The sequence below is a fragment of the Gossypium raimondii genome, chromosome 5, assembly GCF_025698545.1.
Source record: "Gossypium raimondii isolate GPD5lz chromosome 5, ASM2569854v1, whole genome shotgun sequence".
NCBI classification, from domain to species: Eukaryota; Viridiplantae; Streptophyta; class Magnoliopsida; order Malvales; family Malvaceae; genus Gossypium; species Gossypium raimondii.
This window is the reverse complement of record NC_068569.1, coordinates 55,532,182-55,549,713: the sequence shown is the minus strand read 5'-3', so window position 1 is coordinate 55,549,713 and position 17,532 is coordinate 55,532,182. Positions and strand designations below refer to the sequence as shown.

The 17,532-nt window shown below is 32.1% G+C and overlaps 2 protein-coding genes across 2 annotated transcripts; one reads left to right on the top strand and one right to left on the bottom strand.

Moving 5' to 3' along the window:
- Window positions 1-8,006: 8,006 nt before the first annotated feature.
- LOC105768458 (uncharacterized) lies at window positions 8,007-12,769 on the top strand. Its single transcript, XM_012588375.2, has 9 exons — window positions 8,007-8,729; window positions 9,241-9,286; window positions 9,431-9,509; window positions 9,602-9,647; window positions 9,756-9,854; window positions 10,830-10,898; window positions 10,997-11,330; window positions 11,452-11,597; window positions 11,674-12,769. Exons 1-9 carry the CDS (start codon window positions 8,193-8,195, stop codon window positions 12,649-12,651), a joined length of 2,334 nt encoding a protein of 777 aa, XP_012443829.1. The 5' UTR covers window positions 8,007-8,192; the 3' UTR covers window positions 12,652-12,769.
- Window positions 12,770-13,554: 785 nt separating this feature from the next.
- On the bottom strand, window positions 13,555-15,232 carry LOC105768460 (CASP-like protein 2D1). Its single transcript, XM_012588380.2, has 3 exons — window positions 14,961-15,232; window positions 14,443-14,554; window positions 13,555-14,020 (listed from the first exon to the last, which is right to left on the bottom strand). The coding sequence occupies exons 1-3, from the start codon at window positions 15,140-15,142 to the stop codon at window positions 13,760-13,762; spliced, it is 555 nt and encodes a 184-aa protein (XP_012443834.1). The 5' UTR covers window positions 15,143-15,232; the 3' UTR covers window positions 13,555-13,759.
- Window positions 15,233-17,532: the final 2,300 nt, after the last annotated feature.

The following is a 17,532-nucleotide window of genomic DNA, read 5'->3' as shown; positions in this document are numbered from 1 at the left end:
TAAAAGTTATTTGGGCTATCCTTACTATAAGAAAGTTATCAACCAAAAAATACACATCATATTTTAAAGATGGTAGTTAATAGTGTTATCAATTTGGACCTATTATTAATATTAAAAAAATACCAAATTAGTATAAGGACTAAAACCACAATTAGACCATGTAGTTGCATCATTGTCTGGGCTAGCAGATCCAAATCAAGCCCATTGTTATTTTAACACTTGGTGGGAAAATGGGCCTTGTGGTTTAAGTTTAAGCCCATCTTAGTTTCCTAAAATTGTTGGCTCAGTTTCGTTTCTATGAACACCAGCTCCCAACTCCAAACTCATTTCATTCCTCAGTGGATTGAAATTACAGTATTGGTCAATATATGATTTAAGTTTTTGTATTTTTTATATTAAAATTTAGTCCTTTTATTTTTATTTCTACGAATTTAGTACAGCGACTATTTTTTAAAATAAAAATAGAAGGATTAAATTAGAAATATACGAATAATTTAAGGACTTGGAGCATGCCTAATAAAGAAAGGCTTATTTGTGTTCATAAATGCTTAAAGAGATACTAAATTCTAAGTATGAAAGCTTTGATAACCTACGAGGTATGGCGTGGTGGTTGCTCACCTCATCCTTTAATCATATGATCGAGAGTTTGATCCTCACTCATGAGATGGAACACATTCTGTGGCTCAGCAAAGAACACCATCGGCAAAAGAATTAATCACTACTGTCGACGATGAATACCCTAATTTCAACAAAAAAATGATTAGTAATGCTTTGCAAAGAGACTTAAGGTATGCTAAGCAACTTCCATCGTTGGATTATGTTATTGCGACATATTTGAATCAGTTTAATTCACCGGAAAGTAAATCAGTTTAAATCGATCTATTTAATAGTAAAGGACCTAATTTAAACAAATCTCTATAATAAATGAACCTCTTAAATATATTCACCAATATAATTAACTAATACCTAAGTCATTAATATTCTATAGAGTAGCAAAGGTCTTAAGAGGTTGACACTTCAACCTGAGACTGAGTACGATAAGATATTATAAACGATGGTATTCCACTATGCCGACTGTTCAGGTAAGGGTGTTAATAAAAAAATTATAATTTGAAAAAAAAACTATTATTTAGTCCTTAAACCCGAAATAATGTTGTTCTAAATTTTGAACTATTCGTTTTATATGTATTAAAATTAAATTTGAATATATATTTAATTTATTTAAAAGATTATATTAAAATTCCATTCAAAAATTATATCAAACCATTATTACTAGAATAACATTTTTAAGATTTTGAAACTTTTTATTTTTAAGTGAAAATTTTAATATATAAAATTTGAGTATTTCGGGATATTTATTGAAAATATAAAATTTATTTAAAAAGTGAGGACTAAATTGACAAAGGCTATAAATATTAAGGACTTCTTATAACCCCATTCGTGTGAGGACATGTGGCAAGCCAAAAAGACACCCAATCAATAAGTCAGCTGCCAACAAATTGGGAAGTCACCCACAAGCCCTCCTTTCTGGGATGAAAATCTGAACAAGTGTAAGCTATATGTCGTTTGGGTCTTTGAGCTTTCATTGGGAACATAAAGTTTTTCGTCACCAAACTCTATATGAGCTCAACTGTTTTATACCATCAAGTCAAAGTGAATGGCAATATTTGTTCCATCACAGACATCTTCGTTCCATCGAAGACATTCACCTCATACATTCCGTAATAATGGCTAGATGGCGAGTTCAATACGTTAACATCATATTGCACGGGACCCTCGCCTATAAATACCTCCATGAACGATGAAGAAGGGATGGACTCTTCTAAGATACCAAGCCAACACTTTGTCTATATGCCTTCAGGTCCTAACTTTGATACCCTCATTTTCTCTAGTCTTTTCTACCTCCGACTCTTCGCTTTGTCCAAGTGAACCAACCTCCGCAGTGACGACCAATCTCTCCTCCACATTTTCTCATTGTTGTACCACTGTATCAACAATTGGTACGGTAAGCGTGGACGTCATGGCTTTACAATCTCAAAGTGGCACCTTTATTGACCCAACCAACCAGACTAATAACCCAGCCAACTAGATCAATTCCATCATTCCACCCAGAACTCCTATCCCGCATGTTTTAGGAGCTTCTAGATTTTAGATTTAAAGTTTATGGTTTAGGGTTATGGGTTCATGTTTAGGGTTTGGGTTTGTAGGGTTTAAGGTAAAGAATTATCAAAATTACGTATCAATGGCGTGAAAAAAATTGTTGAAATGTATACGTTTATGTATCAAAATTTTTTATCATAATTTTGCTAAAATTTTTACCCTAAATCCAAAACCTAGAAGTTGGAACCCTAAACTCAAACCCATAACCTTGAACTCTTAACTCTAAACATTTAAACATAAATTTAGAATCTCAAACATTGAACCCTAAATTGTATACTCAAACCTTAAATTCGAACCCATAACCATGGACATTTACACATTAAATTCAAACCCTAAACCATGAACTCATAAAACATAATCTTGAATCTTAAACTCTAAACCTTAAACCTTAAACCCAAAGCCAAACCCTAAAACTCAGGATTTGTGATTCAAGATTTAAGGTTCAGAGTTCAAGTTCAAGGTTCAGGATTTTGGATTAGTGATTTGGGGTTCGGGGTAAAATATTTGTCAAAATTATGTGTTAATGACAAAGAAAAAATTTGCACAAAATTACTATTTAAAAAAAACAATTGGTTGCACAAAAATAAAAAATATTAACATATGGAAAAAACAAAATGATTAAAATTTGCAAAAGAAGAAAATATGTTTGTTTATAATTTAAAAATTAATTATTTTAAGCAATTCAATTAAAGTTAAATTAAGTTGGAGAAGATATTAGATATAGATGAGTGTATAATAATACTTTGTTATCTTCAAAATTTTATGACGTGTCACCATTTTATCGGTGCCTAAAACTATATTTTTATGATCATCTTAATATAAATTATTCCGTAAATATTATTTTTTATAGTTGAAAATATTTCATTATCATTTCTTCAAAAGATATTCTCATATATTATATGTGAGACTTACACATATGTGAAAAGCAAAACTTTTATTAAAAATAAAATAAAATAAAATATTTCTATAAATTAAGCTTTTATTTTTTTTCTTTTGCTTTTCCAAATTGAATATTACTCACAAATATCCTTAGAATAACTTTTTAGATTTCTTTTGGCCATCATCAACTTTTTAAGATTAGGTAGCATATTATTTAGGCATAATGAATTTCACCTTTACATTTTATCAATTTTACCATAATTTTTTAGTTAAATTTGATTAATATTTAAAAAATTAAAATTGTTTTTAACGGAATGAAATAATAACTAAAACGTTAAAATACCCCTTTATCAACGAAAAATAAACACTGTAACTTTATTGCATTAGAATACCTCTCGTTTTCGGTGAATTCTTTCGGAGAAAGGATTAATATTTGTTCTATTCCATTAGTAATTAAGGGAAGAATTCGACTCAGAAGAAAAAAGAGAAGCAGATCTATTCTATACCTGATAAGTATCAATACGCAATGGGGGTTGATCCTATTTTTTATGAATGAGCGCATCCCTATTTGTTCGTCATTCAAAGGACCTATTGGTAAGAATTCTCTTTCATATCTACTCTTTTTTGACACAATACGTAAAATTACCCATAACACATTCTCAACTCATAAATAAGAGGATAATGCGCTTCAGCACACTCGAACTCACGTTCTCCTATATTGACAACTATGTTTATGTCAATCGAGCTAAGATTTAATCGACTATTTTAATTCAATATTTAATTTTGGTTGATTGAGTGAAAGCATTATGATTTAATTTTATTTATTAATAATATTAAAAAAATAAGTGTATACTATTCTCAACCTAATTTAAATTTTAAAAACCATGTTGACCATTTACACCCTAAACCACGTCAGCATGTGGGACCCAGGTATAATAATTCGATTACCAATAGTTATGCATTGGGCCCACCATTTGAACTAAACGTAAAAAGAAATTGAAAAGGAACGGTCGTGATTGATTCCAGCACAGGCTTACCATCAAATCAGAGCGATCCGACGTCGTATTAGCTGTCTTTGTCAGAGAGTCAGTTAGATAAACGACAGCGTACAAGCCGTATATGTACAGTAATACGAAGCTTTTTTTTCTGCTGAAGGGAGAAAAAGAAGATAATGATTTTCTGTCATCAGCTATATAGGCCAACTTACCCCATTTTTCCTCAAATCTTTAAACTCTAAATTTTAAAATTTTATATTATTTTAAATTTATACTATAAATAAAATTCTTAATTAAATTAATGTCACGGAATTTAAGGGGATGACAGGACCTCGACCCTCTTAAAATAAAAAATTACAATTTAAACTCTTTAAAATTTTTAAAAATTTAAATTATTAGAGGTAAAATTGCATTTTAGCCCTTTAAAATTATAAAATAATCCTTTAAAATTATAAAAATATAAACTATAAAAGATTAAAATTTCATTCAACCCTTAAAAATTGTTCGGCTTTGCCCTGCCATTATGTTAAATGATTACTATTTTTATTTTGATGACCCATATTTCATATAATTTTTAAATAAAAAATTTAAATTTAATATGTCTATGGATTAAACCACAATTTAATGTATTTATAGTAAAAGTACTATGGAAGCTTTTATACTAGGAGTTTGATTGTATTTTGCTCTTTCTACTAAAAAAATAAATAAGTTAGTCATTGTACTTTAGATCAAAGAGCAAACTGATCTATCTATTAAAATTTTCATCCAATTCTACTCATACATCAAGATAAGGTCTAATTCTTTCGTTAGCCAGACTAGTTTTTAACAATACGAATAGATGAAAATTTTAATAAAAATAATCAATTTGTTCTTTGATTTAACATACGCAGAGTAAATTACCCATTTCTTTGAGTAAAAGAAGCAAAATAACTTTTGGTACATGGACTTCCTACTAAAAAAAAGGGATACATAATAATTTTTTTGAAGTTGCTTGTGAAAAATATATATTGATTGAAACAATCAAAATATTTTGACCGAAATGAAACTTAAACAGTTTATGCTGATTTAAAATCGGAACAGTACATATCAACTGATATTAACCAATACCAACTACCATGCTCGTGAGTATGCATACTGTATGACTTATGATACCGACTCTATAAATAAAAAATATTTGTTTAAGAAATAATTAAATTTAAAAATATAAAATATTTAAAAAAATTATTTAAAGACATTGAATGTGGTATAATTATATGTAGTATTGATGCCTCAAATAATGAAGCCCCCACCTAGAAATTGAATCATACGCAGGAGCTGCATTTCAGGAGTTTTCCACCTTTGCGGATGCTGCTCATCATCACCGTTGGTTTTATTGACGTCGACGCTCATTTGGACGGTCACGGTTCAATGTGAACACTGCACCGAAAAAAGAAAAGAAAAACTCTGTTTTGGTGAATTGACAGCTCAGTCCTTTTACAGCGAGCAGTTTTTTAGTGGGAGACTGGGTCTAATAGTCAAAGTGTAGGCGGACATTTTCAAATTTGATTTGAGAATATCACTTGTACTTGGTGGCGCGTCAAATAAATCCTTCTACTTTTGGAAACTATAAGTAAGGTTGCTATTTAATAGGGATTAAGGGTGGGTTTAAATGAGTAGTGTGTTTATCTGCGGTTAGTGTAAAAATAGTGGTAACAGTGAGATTAAATATTGTAGCGATACTATAGCGTGAGACAAAAAGTAAGCTAAACGTACCGCACACAATCGCCCATCAAAACTCATCCTAAATTACATAAAAATGTTGTTTTTTAAAATATTTATTGGGTTAGGTTAGTTTTTTTTGAAAAAAATGACAGGATTAAGTTGAAATAACAAAAGCATTCACTCCTAACGATTATTTTTTCGAACGACTAATTAAATAGTCGTTGGAGAGCAACGACTCCCCCTAACCTTTGGAACCAACTGCTCCTCCCAACAGTCACTTTTTAATTTCTATATAACCCTCCCTATTTCTTTTTTTTTAAATTTAATCTCAAGTCTTTCTCACATTTTCAAATCGCTCTCAATTTCCTCTTAATTTCTCAATCAAATTTTATTTCTCTCTCAACTCTATTTTTTTTATTTTATTAAAATTATCTTAAGATTTTCGTAAATTATTTTCTCTATTTAATTTATATCGTGCTTTTTCTGACAATGCACTGAAAATACGTCCTACGTGGAACGTTTTCCTTCTAGCACTTTTAACTCCCCAATTTTCTCCCACTCACCCATCAAGTAACCCAGGATTCTCGGGAAATGTTTTCTGAAGAAAAATGAACTGAAAGTTTAAAAATAATGCACTTAAAAATCTGATCGATTTCAACCTCCCGTAAAAAAAATTGATTAACATTCAGTTGCATTCAAAAAAATCGAAAAAAATACAAATTAAGATTTAATCAAATCGAGCAGTTGGAGTTTCGATTATGAATCGAATTGAATTTTACAATTCGAATATAAGATTGGTGTAAATACGATGCTTGTAAATATCGAATTAAATAATTATTAATTTTACATCTAAAAATTTTATTAAAAAAACTAAAAAATATATAATAAACTTAAAAAATAAAAAAAAAACCTCAAAATCCTATAAAACCTTAACCCTATTTTTAAAAAACCAAAAACCAGCCTTAAAAAATAAATCATTTTTTCAAAAAAAAAAACATACTAATCCAGTAATTAAAAATATATATAATTATCTGATTAGGCTGATTTTTACGAATTTTATTGAATTAAGTCGATTTTGGAGAGAGAAAGTGAAAACGCGTCTAGTTGGACGCATTTTTAGTGGATATGGTAGGAAAACGCTTTTAACTAAATGCACTTTTAGCTTTGGCTAGATGGTTAAACATTAGTGCTTTTATCTTTGAGTCTTAAGTTCAATTCTTCTCCAACTCACATTTGTATTTTTCATTTCATGTTGCTTCAAGCTTTTTAAATTTTTAATATATTAGTTTTTTCAATAGATTGTTCGATAGTTGTAATTACATCCTTGAGTCTCAAGTTCGATTCCTCCACTGCTCATGTTTATATATTTTTATTTCATGTTGCTTCATGTTTTTTTTAATTAATATTTTTAACATATTAGCTCATTTCGTTAGATGGTTAGATAATTGCAATTACATCATTGAGTATGAGGTTCCATTATTATTATAAGCACGTTAATGTATTTTTATTTTATATTATTTCAAGCCTTTTTTAATTTTTAATTAATGTTTTGATGATATTTTAAATTATATTTATTTTAATTAATTTTATAAGCATATTGTTATTTTTCTTTGATTTTAAATTCTAATAAATTGTTATTAACTTTTCCCATACCATTAGTTAATTATATATTTAAATTAACAATTATGGTTTTATCATTGTTGATAATTAGACCAAAATCGATAATAACTCGAGAAATTAAAAATTAAAATTAAATCAATATAAAATATAAATAGATGAAAAATTGAAATATGACTCAAAAACACGTAAATAATAATTATGTACGAGAAAATAAGAAACTCAGACATGACAATTATACATTTGAAATTTTAATTTAATTAATAAAATTGATTAATTATTATTAAATTGACGATAAATCGATTGAATCGATGAGCTGACCCGGATGTTACATTTTTTTATAGAATTTCATGGTAATTTTAGAATGTCATTACATTTAATAAACGTGTTACACACGCGCTGAAGAAAAAAGAAAATAAAGTCTTAAGATCAAAGAAAAGGAATAGAGATGAGGTGAGCGAAGGAGCCGCAAATAACGGGACACGCCGAACCCTAATCAGGCAGTTTCCAAAACGGCGTATTTGGGTGTCGTTTTGTACACTCCCGATATGTCGTTTAGACAGCAAGAAAGTGAAAGAAGAAAAAATAAAAACATCACACTCATTTTTTTATTTATATACGAACCTACAGCCTCGGATATAGGGTCGGAAATCTCGGGAACAAGGGCAAGACACTATCTGGAAAAAAATAAATGGAATAAAAAAAATTTAAGAGAGAGAAAGTGGAAATAAAAATAAAAATAAAAATAAAAACAACAGAAGAGAGAGAGAGAGAGAGAGAGAGAGGGGAGTGTGTGTGAGGGTTTTTTTTTTTTTTTTGAGAGAGGAAAGGTGTAAAGAGATGGGGCAGATCGTGAAGAGGAAGAAGAAAGGGAGGCCATCGAAGGCGGATCTGGCTAAAAGGGGAAGTTCGCCGGCAGCAGCGACGGAATCGGAGCTGCGGCGGAGTCACCGGCGGAGAAATGTGAGGTATAACATCGATTACGACGATTACCTGGACGAAGACTTCGAGGAAGAAGACGAGGAAGAAGAGAGGAGGAGAGAGAAGAAGCTTAAGCTTATTCTTAAACTTAATCAAGGTCAAGAAGCTGAACCGCCTTCTCCTCCTGTTTCTTTGCCGCCGAGCCGTGGCCGAGGTGTTGTTTCGTCGTCCGCCGCGCGTGGGAGGCGAACGGCGAAGGAGGAAGTGGAGGAGGAAGAAGAAGATGAAGATGAGGAAGAGGAAGAAGAGGAAAGTGAGAGAAGGAAGAGAAAGATTAAAAAGAGAAGAATCAACGTCAGTGATGGAGTTGAAGAAGAAGAAGAAGAAGAAGAAGACCGACAAGTTGATGATGATGAAGATGATGATGACGATGGCCGTGTTGATGTGGATGCCGAGGTTTGTATCAAATAATTTGTACTCTACTGATCTATCAAAGGAGAAGTAAAAGCTGAAAGCAAGCAACTATTTATTGTTTGGGACTTTGGAGGGAACGAGAGAATTTAGGAGAAAATTAACGGTTTTAAGGGTCAACTGTCAAAAAAAACCCCCCAAAAAATCTTCTAACGGAATCTGATCACGCTCCCACCTTTCTCTCTCTATTTATCTATCTCTCTCTCCCTCTAAACCATCTGTTTCTCTCTCTAAATCTTTGTGTTCTACTCTCTGTCTGTAATGTTCGAGTGTACCTATATTGTCTCCTTTAGCTGTCACTGTCTCCTGTCACTGTCACTGTCTCTGTCTCTGTCTCATTCTCTTTTCTCTCTTCATCTATCTATTATATGTAGCTTGTGGGAGATTTTATAGATGGGTTCTGGTTTGAGTGTAAGCTTTTATATTTTGATGATTTGTGTTATTTTAAGGTTTTGGGTGTTCTGAAGTTTAGGAGTTTTTTTTTTTGGTTTGACAGATGAGAGGGAGAAAAGGGGAATCCAAAGGGCAGGACTCGGTTCCAGGTTTGTTTTTGATTTATTGTTAGGTCTTCGATTTTTGCTCTGTTTATGGAGCTTTGTTGTAATGTCAGTGCTGCATTTTGAGAATTCAGTGTTTCGGTTTAAGAATGTGGAATTTTGATATGGATTTTGGTTGGTTTTTATTAGGGACGCCATCCGATCCTCCATCAGTGGTTCCATTACCTGATAAGAAGATATTGGAATTGATTCTTGATAAACTTCAGAAGTGAGTCTTGTACTCCTTTTTTTCTGTTCTTTTTCTTCTTTCTTTTCTCTGCTTGGTGTTGCTTATGCTGGATTGGGTGTGAATCATGGCAGGAAAGACACTTATGGTGTATATGCGGAACCCGTTGATCCTGAGGAGGTAAGCAGAATTTACTTCGAAAGTGTTGGCAGCACGTTCCTATTGGGAATTCTGGTTTGTTTTGAGTTTAATTTCTTTCGTCTTAGTAAGTTTTTATTGATTTTGCAGCTTCCTGATTACCATGATGTGATTGAGCATCCGATGGACTTTGCCACGGTGAGGAAGAAGTTGGCAAATGGATCTTATTCGGCACTGGAACAATTTGAGGTATGTGTTCATGGTGTTCTTAGGCTTGGTTTATGTAGCTGAAGTTCTCTTGGAACTTGAGGTTTGGGATAATTCAGAAGTTCTTTTGAGATTTACCAGTTTTCTTGTGACTTGTATTGGTGCTTTACGAGGATATGTTGCTTTCTGCTATTTCTTTTCTTAGTTGAAGTTCTCTTGGGGTTTGGGAGAATTTGAAACTTCATTTCAGTTTTTACTAGTTTTCTTGTGACTCATGTCGGTGTTTTAAAAGGAGGTGTTGCTTTCTTCTAATTTTCTACCCCTTGGAACATGGTTTGGTTGTGATAAAGATAAAAGGTTTGGTTGGCATGGCTCAAGTGTTGAATGTGGCATTTTAGTGTATTCTGTTGGAGAGTTGCTAATATTTGTCATAAATTTACCAACATTGTTTTCAATTGGCAAATAGTGGTGGTTAGAGTTTTTATGGTGGTCCTATTGCATTTGCACTAAGATAACAGATTAGTTTAAGGTATCTTGAAAGCATAAAAGTAACTCCTTTTGATGGCTGCTGAGGTTGCAAATTTTCAGATTAGAACACTTTGGTGAAGGTGAAACTTTCTAAATGATTTGCAAAAACCAAAAAGTACCTTCCACCGCGTTAATTGAGATAGGTTGCCTCTGATTCAGAGCTTCATCTTTCATTTGATCTTGTTTGGTTAATTGGTTATCAACTTTGTGGAACTGAGGGATATGTTCAGTTTTGGTTTTTACTTCATCATCTTGTTGTCATAGGCTTTTATTTTTTTAGCATTTTGCAATTAGCTGAATTTTTTGGTTCCGTAAATAGATTTCGGTTTTTGGTGCCTGTAAATGGAGTTGCCTCTGCTTTGTGTTTACATTGAGTAGTGTGAACAATATCACCGAATGAACTAAAATGTAGCATTTTGGTCCACAGTGATCCCCGCTTCCGCATATGTCTTCTCTTGGATTTTTATGCTTGTTTTTTCTTGGATGCAGAGTGATGTCTTCTTAATATGCTCAAACGCAATGCAATACAATGCGCCAGATACAGTATACCATAAACAGGTATAATGTTTTTTTCCCTCTTTATTCCTTCCGAATTATAGTTTACTTTTGAGTATCTTTTGGGTTTCCGAGTTCTGACTATAAGTTATTTTGCGAAGGCAAGGTCCATTCAAGAGCTGGCCATGAAAAAGTTTGAGAAGTTGAGGATTGATGTAGAACGGTCCGAGAAAGATAGCAAGATTGAACAGAAAACAAAATCAAACTTCTTAGCAAAGAAGCAAACCAGAAAACCTTTATACCTTACAACGCAGGAACCTGTTGGTTCTGATTTCTCTTCAGGGGCCATTCTTGCCACTTCTGGAGATATCCTGAACACTTCCATTGCTATCCAAGCTAATGCTTGTGGGAGGCCTAGCCATACTGATGTACTCGTAGATGGTAATTCATCCGTGCCTGATTATAATCGAGAGAAAACTGAAGAACTATCATCAGGTATTGAGTTCCCTATCAAACCCATTTTTCCACTTTCGATGGTGGCTTTTTAATTGTTGAGAAGAGCCTTATGCATGTGGCAGTTTTGTTTTAGCTCTTAAATTATTCTTTCATGTCTTAGGGAAGGGTCTTCTTTCTAAATTTGGGAGGAGGGCGACTGCACTTGATGATAATCGTCGTGCAACATATAACATATCTAATCAACCGGTGGTTAGATCGGATTCGATATTTACGACCTTTGAGGCTGAAATCAAGCAGCTGGTTGCTGTATGTAACAAGCAAACTGATTTTATCATCTTCTATTATTATTAGCCTTTTTAGTTATTTTTCTTTTCTGATTCAGGTTGGGCTTCAAGCAGAACTTTCGTATGCTAGGAGTCTTGCTCGCTTCGCTGCAACGCTTGGACCTGTTGCATGGAAAGTTGCATCCCGCAGGATTGAGCAAGCACTGCCTGTTGGCTGTAAGTTTGGTCGTGGGTGGGTTGGAGAGTATGAACCACTTCCAACACCGGTATTAACGTTCGAGACTCGTGCTCCTAAGGAATCAGCCCTTTTCACAAAGTTGCAGCATGCTGCTGACGTTCATCCTCGAAAGGATGATGCTACTCATAGGACGACCCCAGTTCCTGCAACTGATGTTCGAAAGGATGTTGGAACTTATAGGACCCCAGTTCCTGCTAAGCCACATCCTCTCGATGTCCCCGTTTCTGAACCGAAATCCTCTTCATTTTGTCCCGCAAATGGGTCAACATCAGAAGGGAGGCCATCTTTGTTTACTCCACCAGCTATGCCATCTGTTCCACCTATTAGAAGAGATGAGTCCAGCAATGCTGCCGCTGTCGCTGCTCGTGCATGGATGTCTATAGGAGCTGGAGCCTTTAAGGAAGCAAATGAAAACTCTGGCACTTCGAAAGGAAAGATATCCGCAGATTCGTTATACAACCCGGCTAGGGAACTTCATCCACAAGCTCCGCAAGTTCGAGGGCAATTCCCTGTTTCTGCAGGGATGCATTTTCAACCTCAGCCAGAGAAGAATAATTTTCCCCTCCATGGTTTCCCACCGCAACATGTTCGCATGATGAATGAAGCTCAGTTCCAAAACCGACCCATGGTTTTCCCTCAACTCGTGGCGACCGACTTGTCTCGGTTCCAAGTTCAGCCTCATTGGCAAGGTCTTAGCCCTCGAGCACAGCCGAGACAGAAGCAGGATTCACTTCCTCCGGATCTTAATATCGGGTTCCAATCTCCAGGGTCACCGGTGAAACAATCGGCAGGTGTTTTGGTTGATTCCCAGCAGCCAGATCTGGCTTTGCAGCTTTGAGTTGCTGTGACGGATTTATCTATTTTTTCTTTCTTGTAGCTATGTATTTATTACAAGTTTAAGAAAGTTTTAATTTTGTTTTCAATTGAAATTTGAAATTGATTAGCTGTTGCTTTAATTTTAAGCTGCTGCCATTTTATTTTTACAGATTAGAGTTCAATTAGCATATTCCAGACAAGAATAATACCACTTTGTTTGATTTTAAAAGAAAAGTTTAGCTACTTTTTATAGGTTTTGATCGTGTTTAAAATTACCAATGGTCTCTTTTTAATCCATAAATAGGACTTGAAATAGATTGAGGTACTAGTCCGGAGAAAGACATTAGACCGGTTGGCTTAAGAATCAGTATGGACCAATTGAACCGGTGACCTGATTAATTTAACCACTGATTCAGTTTTAAAAACTTACCATTGAGCCAGCAAAAGTACCATGAGATTTTTGTGCTAGAAGTTAGATTGCATTTTGCCACCTAAATTAATTCTTGTACGTTAAATCAAAGAGCAATTCGGTTCTTTTGTTAAAAATTCTATCTATTTTTACAATTAAAAACTACCCCCTCTATGTCAGTAGGAGGTACGCATGGCATGCCACATGTGATTGTCTGGTTATTTCACCAACCACACCATTTTTTAATTGTAAAAACGAATGAAATTTTTAACCGAAAAGATTAGTTTACTCCTTGATCCAACGTACAAGAATTAATTTGTACATTTTTTGAACGAAGGAGGACAAAATGTAATCTAACTCCTAATACAAGATCCTCCATGATACTTTTACCCCATTGAGCCAAAATCTCATTAGCGAAGTTTAGTTTCTTCTCTTCATTTTGCTGAACTATCTTCTTTTAACCCAAATATAAACATAAACATGAGATATTATCCTTCAAACATATAAATAAATAAATAAACTAAAAATAATTGATAATATTCATGTAAAAACATTCGTATTCAACACTCACATCTGGTAATCTCCCATATAATATATTTATATGTACATACGTTCATATCTCTATGGAATATAATCCACTTACTAGTTTAAACCCCAAAGCATCTATAAAGAGTATATATATTAATGCAAAACAAAGCCAAATGTTTGTGCCATTTTGCAATTAAGTCCTTTCTTCATTATCTTGCTTAGAAAAAAAAGGAGGGTCAAATTTGCTAAAAACCCTATAAGCAGAGATGAGAGCCAAAACAATGAAGCAGCAAAGAACCAAGGCATGGAGGATCAAAGCTACTTTCATTTGATTGCAGAATTTGCCATAACTACTGCAGGCTTCACTCCATGTGATTTTTTGGTCCCCATTATATGCTAAGTACAATATTTCCATCACTGCTGCCCCTGATGTCACCATTAAATATGCTACAATCTGTAGTACCAAAACAAGAAAAATTTTAAAATATGTTATCAGTCTCGGTACTTAAATGAAATTTTTTGAATAATCCAGTGAATATTTTGTAACTTTTTGAAAACGAGTGACTAAAACTTAAACTTACTAACAGTTTAGTAATTCAATTCTCTTACTTTTTTCGATTTAAAAATTCTAGCCCAATCATTATCGTTGTTTGTAATTTCTGTCAGAATTTGTAAACTTAATATATTTATTTTTTGTCAATCATTTGCATCGGCACAAGAGAATAGTTCAATAAATATGCCAAATTGACATATTTTGACAGAAAATACTAACAAAGTTAATGATTGGATTGAAATTTTTAAATAAAAGAAAGTAAGAAACAAAGAATCATACATGAAAATTAAGGTAAAGTTTGATGTTTTTAAGGATTGAAAAACCTGATCAGAGACAAAGAAGAGCCAAGCTTTAGTGACAAAATATCTGATCCAAGAGGCAACAGCAGCAAATAAAGCATAAGCAGCACATATGGCGCTGGTGCAAACCATGTATCTGCGAATCAAATTTCAATACTTTTTATTTATCTAAAATATAAATAAATAAATATATAAAAATCTTAACACTTTACTATTTATAATCTCTTTCTGATTTTTAAATCAGAGGAAAAACGCATTTAAGAGCATTCAAATCTATATCTTCCTCGTTGTTGCAATAACAAATGTGTCAAATGAGCTAAGGCTTAATCAACATTGTATAGAAGTTGATTTTTGTCTACTTATCGACTTATAACTCTTTCCCAATCTTTAAGTAAGAGGAAAAAACGTATTTAAACTCACGTCATCCTCGTTACCGTGTCAACTTAGTAAAGAAGTTGATTTTTATCAATATTGTAAAGAAATTAATACCAACGGAGTCAAGATTCAATTAATAATATAAAGAAGTTGGTAAGATGACTTACTTGACACCCAAAAGATTGTTGAATTTGACATCTCCGTAGATGCTGTTATCTTGCTTATTAGTTACAGTTAACCAAATGGTTGCCACACTTAGTGGAATCACTGAAACCCTAAGGGAACAATCTAGCAATTTGAGGATTGGGTTTTGGGTGTTTGAGCTTTCTGCAATGTTGTTGGTACTCATCTTCTGCAACAAAACAACAAGTTTTTAAGATAGAGAAGAAAATGGAATGGTTTTTTGAATGGTAAAGTGTACTAGTGGTGGGGGATAGATATAGGGTCAGTAGACTGTATTATAGATGAAAGGGGAGTTTTTGGATTGTTTGTTGAATCAAGTAGAAAAAAAGTAGGTGGATTGAGTATTTTGATTTTTAGGATAGTTTATACCATTAGTTAAATTTGATGGTTAAAATTTTGTGTCGACATTTCAAGGTTTGTTGAATCGAGTGGATCAGAAGCAGATCGATTGAATTTTCTATTATTTTCGGTTTAATTTATTCAGTTTATTCAATTGATTAAACGAGATGATTCAATACTATCGAAAAAATAATTAAGACAAAGGAGTGGTTAAAATTTTGTGTTGGTAACTTAAAAGTTTAAGATCCGAGTATTGGTGATGAAATCCTTTCTCTCTAAAGTGTAAAGTAAAAATGGTTTTTATTAGGCTTTAAACATTTTTCTTTTTCCTATACATTTCTTACTACTACTTATAACTCTTGAAATTCATAAACCGGAGGATAATATGCACTTAAAGACATTTGAACTCATATTTCTTCTGAACAATCTCATTATAAGTTTTGGTCGTATTTTTTTTGACATAATATCTAAAACTACTCATAACCCCTCCCCAACCCATAAATAAGAAGATAATACGCTTCAATGCACTCATACCTACCTATACATTTCTTATTATTACTAATAGATATCGAAGTTCATAAATCGAAAGATAATATGCAGTTAATCTTGTTAGAAATAGTGGGATGAATGATGTTAGGTTTGATATGGTAGTGGGATGAGTGAGAACAAGTGGGGCTGTGCTTTCTTTTTGGAAGTAATGATTGTTTGGTAGGTGTATGTTCTCACTTTAATGGATGATGCAAAATAACCTTGATTGTTTGATTCCACTACTGTTTTTTTTTACTCTTTGAATGAGATAAGGTTGAGTGAACTTGATTCTGATTTGTACAAGTGTATTTATAAAATATTATAGGTATAATAACAATTTTAATCTTTAATTTTATATTTTTCAATTTGATCCTTATTTTTAAAAGTTAAATTTGAACTTAATTTTTCAAAAGCAGTTTTATTTTTCTTTTTAGCATAAATGATGACTAAAACATTAATTTTTAACGTTGTTGACTTGACAACTCACATGATAGTTTATGTGCACGTTATGCTAATATAACATCAATTGTCTTATATTTTACGTAAACAAATATTTAAAATTTATAAAATAAAAATCAAAACCAAAATTAAAAATATATAGAAAGTTCATAAAATTCAAAAATAACTAACATGAAGTACAAGTGAATTGTCATGCAGGTTGCTATGTTTAAAATTTTAACATTTTAGTTAGTAATCTCGTTAAAGAAAAACCATTTTAACTTTTTTTATATAAAAAAGTCGATTGTCAAATTTGACTATAAAAGACCATTTTAAAAGGAATTACTCTCTTCATTAGTTTAGTTGACAATTTAAGCATTAAATAAATTATATTAAAAATAATGTTAAAATTTGCTATTAGTCACAATATATATGGGTGTTCAAATGATTGATTCGATTAATAATCGAATCAATTACTATTAATTAAATTACTCGAAATGTAAAAATTTTAACTATTAACCAAGCTGATTTTTTTTCAAATACATTAACCGAATGAAATATTCCGGTTAATTCGTTTAGTTAACTGAATTAACCGATATTTATATGTTTTTGTCTTTTGGTTAAATTAAGTATAAAACAAATTACTAGGCTCGCTCCAGAGATACCTTAAGAAATAAAAAGAGAGAGTATAAAACATATAAAAAATATATTGTTAATGTTAATTTCTTTTTTAATAGTTTAAAAAATATTATATATAATATATTATTTATTTCGATTACTATAAAAAATAGTAGTTCAAAAAATACCTTGCTAATATAAAATATATTATATATTATTTATTTCGGTTAATTACCCGATTTCAAATCGAATTAATCAATAACTGCAAATTTAAAAAATCATTAACCGACCTCCAACCGAACTAAATTCGGCCATTGACTGATTAACTGAATTAGATTGATTCGGTGGGTTAATTCGGTTTTAATCGAACTATGAATGCCCCTAGCCGTATATTGTAAAAGTTATGGATTTAATCTCTGTAATTTAATTTGATGAATTTTAGTTTATGCGATTTTTCAAATTTTAAAATTCCAACCTCCACCAAATAATAGTTGTTAAATATATTAAGTTATGCTATTTTCAAAATTTAATGCGACAAATATATCACCATACGTATAACGACATATAAAAACTTAGGATTATCCAATGGAACAATATGGATTAAATTTACAAATGTATGTATAGTACACAAGA

Excerpts from the sequence above, each read along its gene's own strand:
- LOC105768458 (XM_012588375.2), top strand. The coding sequence starts at position 8,193 with ATGGGGCAGATCGTGAAGAGGAAGAAGAAAGGGAGGCCATCGAAGGCG. Across the intron at positions 8,730-9,240 it reads GTGTTGATGTGGATGCCGAG|ATGAGAGGGAGAAAAGGGGA; the intron begins GTTTGTATCAAA and ends TTGGTTTGACAG. Across the intron at positions 9,855-10,829 it reads CGGCACTGGAACAATTTGAG|AGTGATGTCTTCTTAATATG; the intron begins GTATGTGTTCAT and ends TCTTGGATGCAG.
- LOC105768460 (XM_012588380.2), bottom strand. The coding sequence starts at position 15,142 with ATGAGTACCAACAACATTGCAGAAAGCTCAAACACCCAAAACCCAATC. Across the intron at positions 14,555-14,960 it reads AACAATCTTTTGGGTGTCAA|ATACATGGTTTGCACCAGCG; the intron begins GTAAGTCATCTT and ends TTTGATTCGCAG. Across the intron at positions 14,021-14,442 it reads TCTTCTTTGTCTCTGATCAG|ATTGTAGCATATTTAATGGT; the intron begins GTTTTTCAATCC and ends TTGGTACTACAG.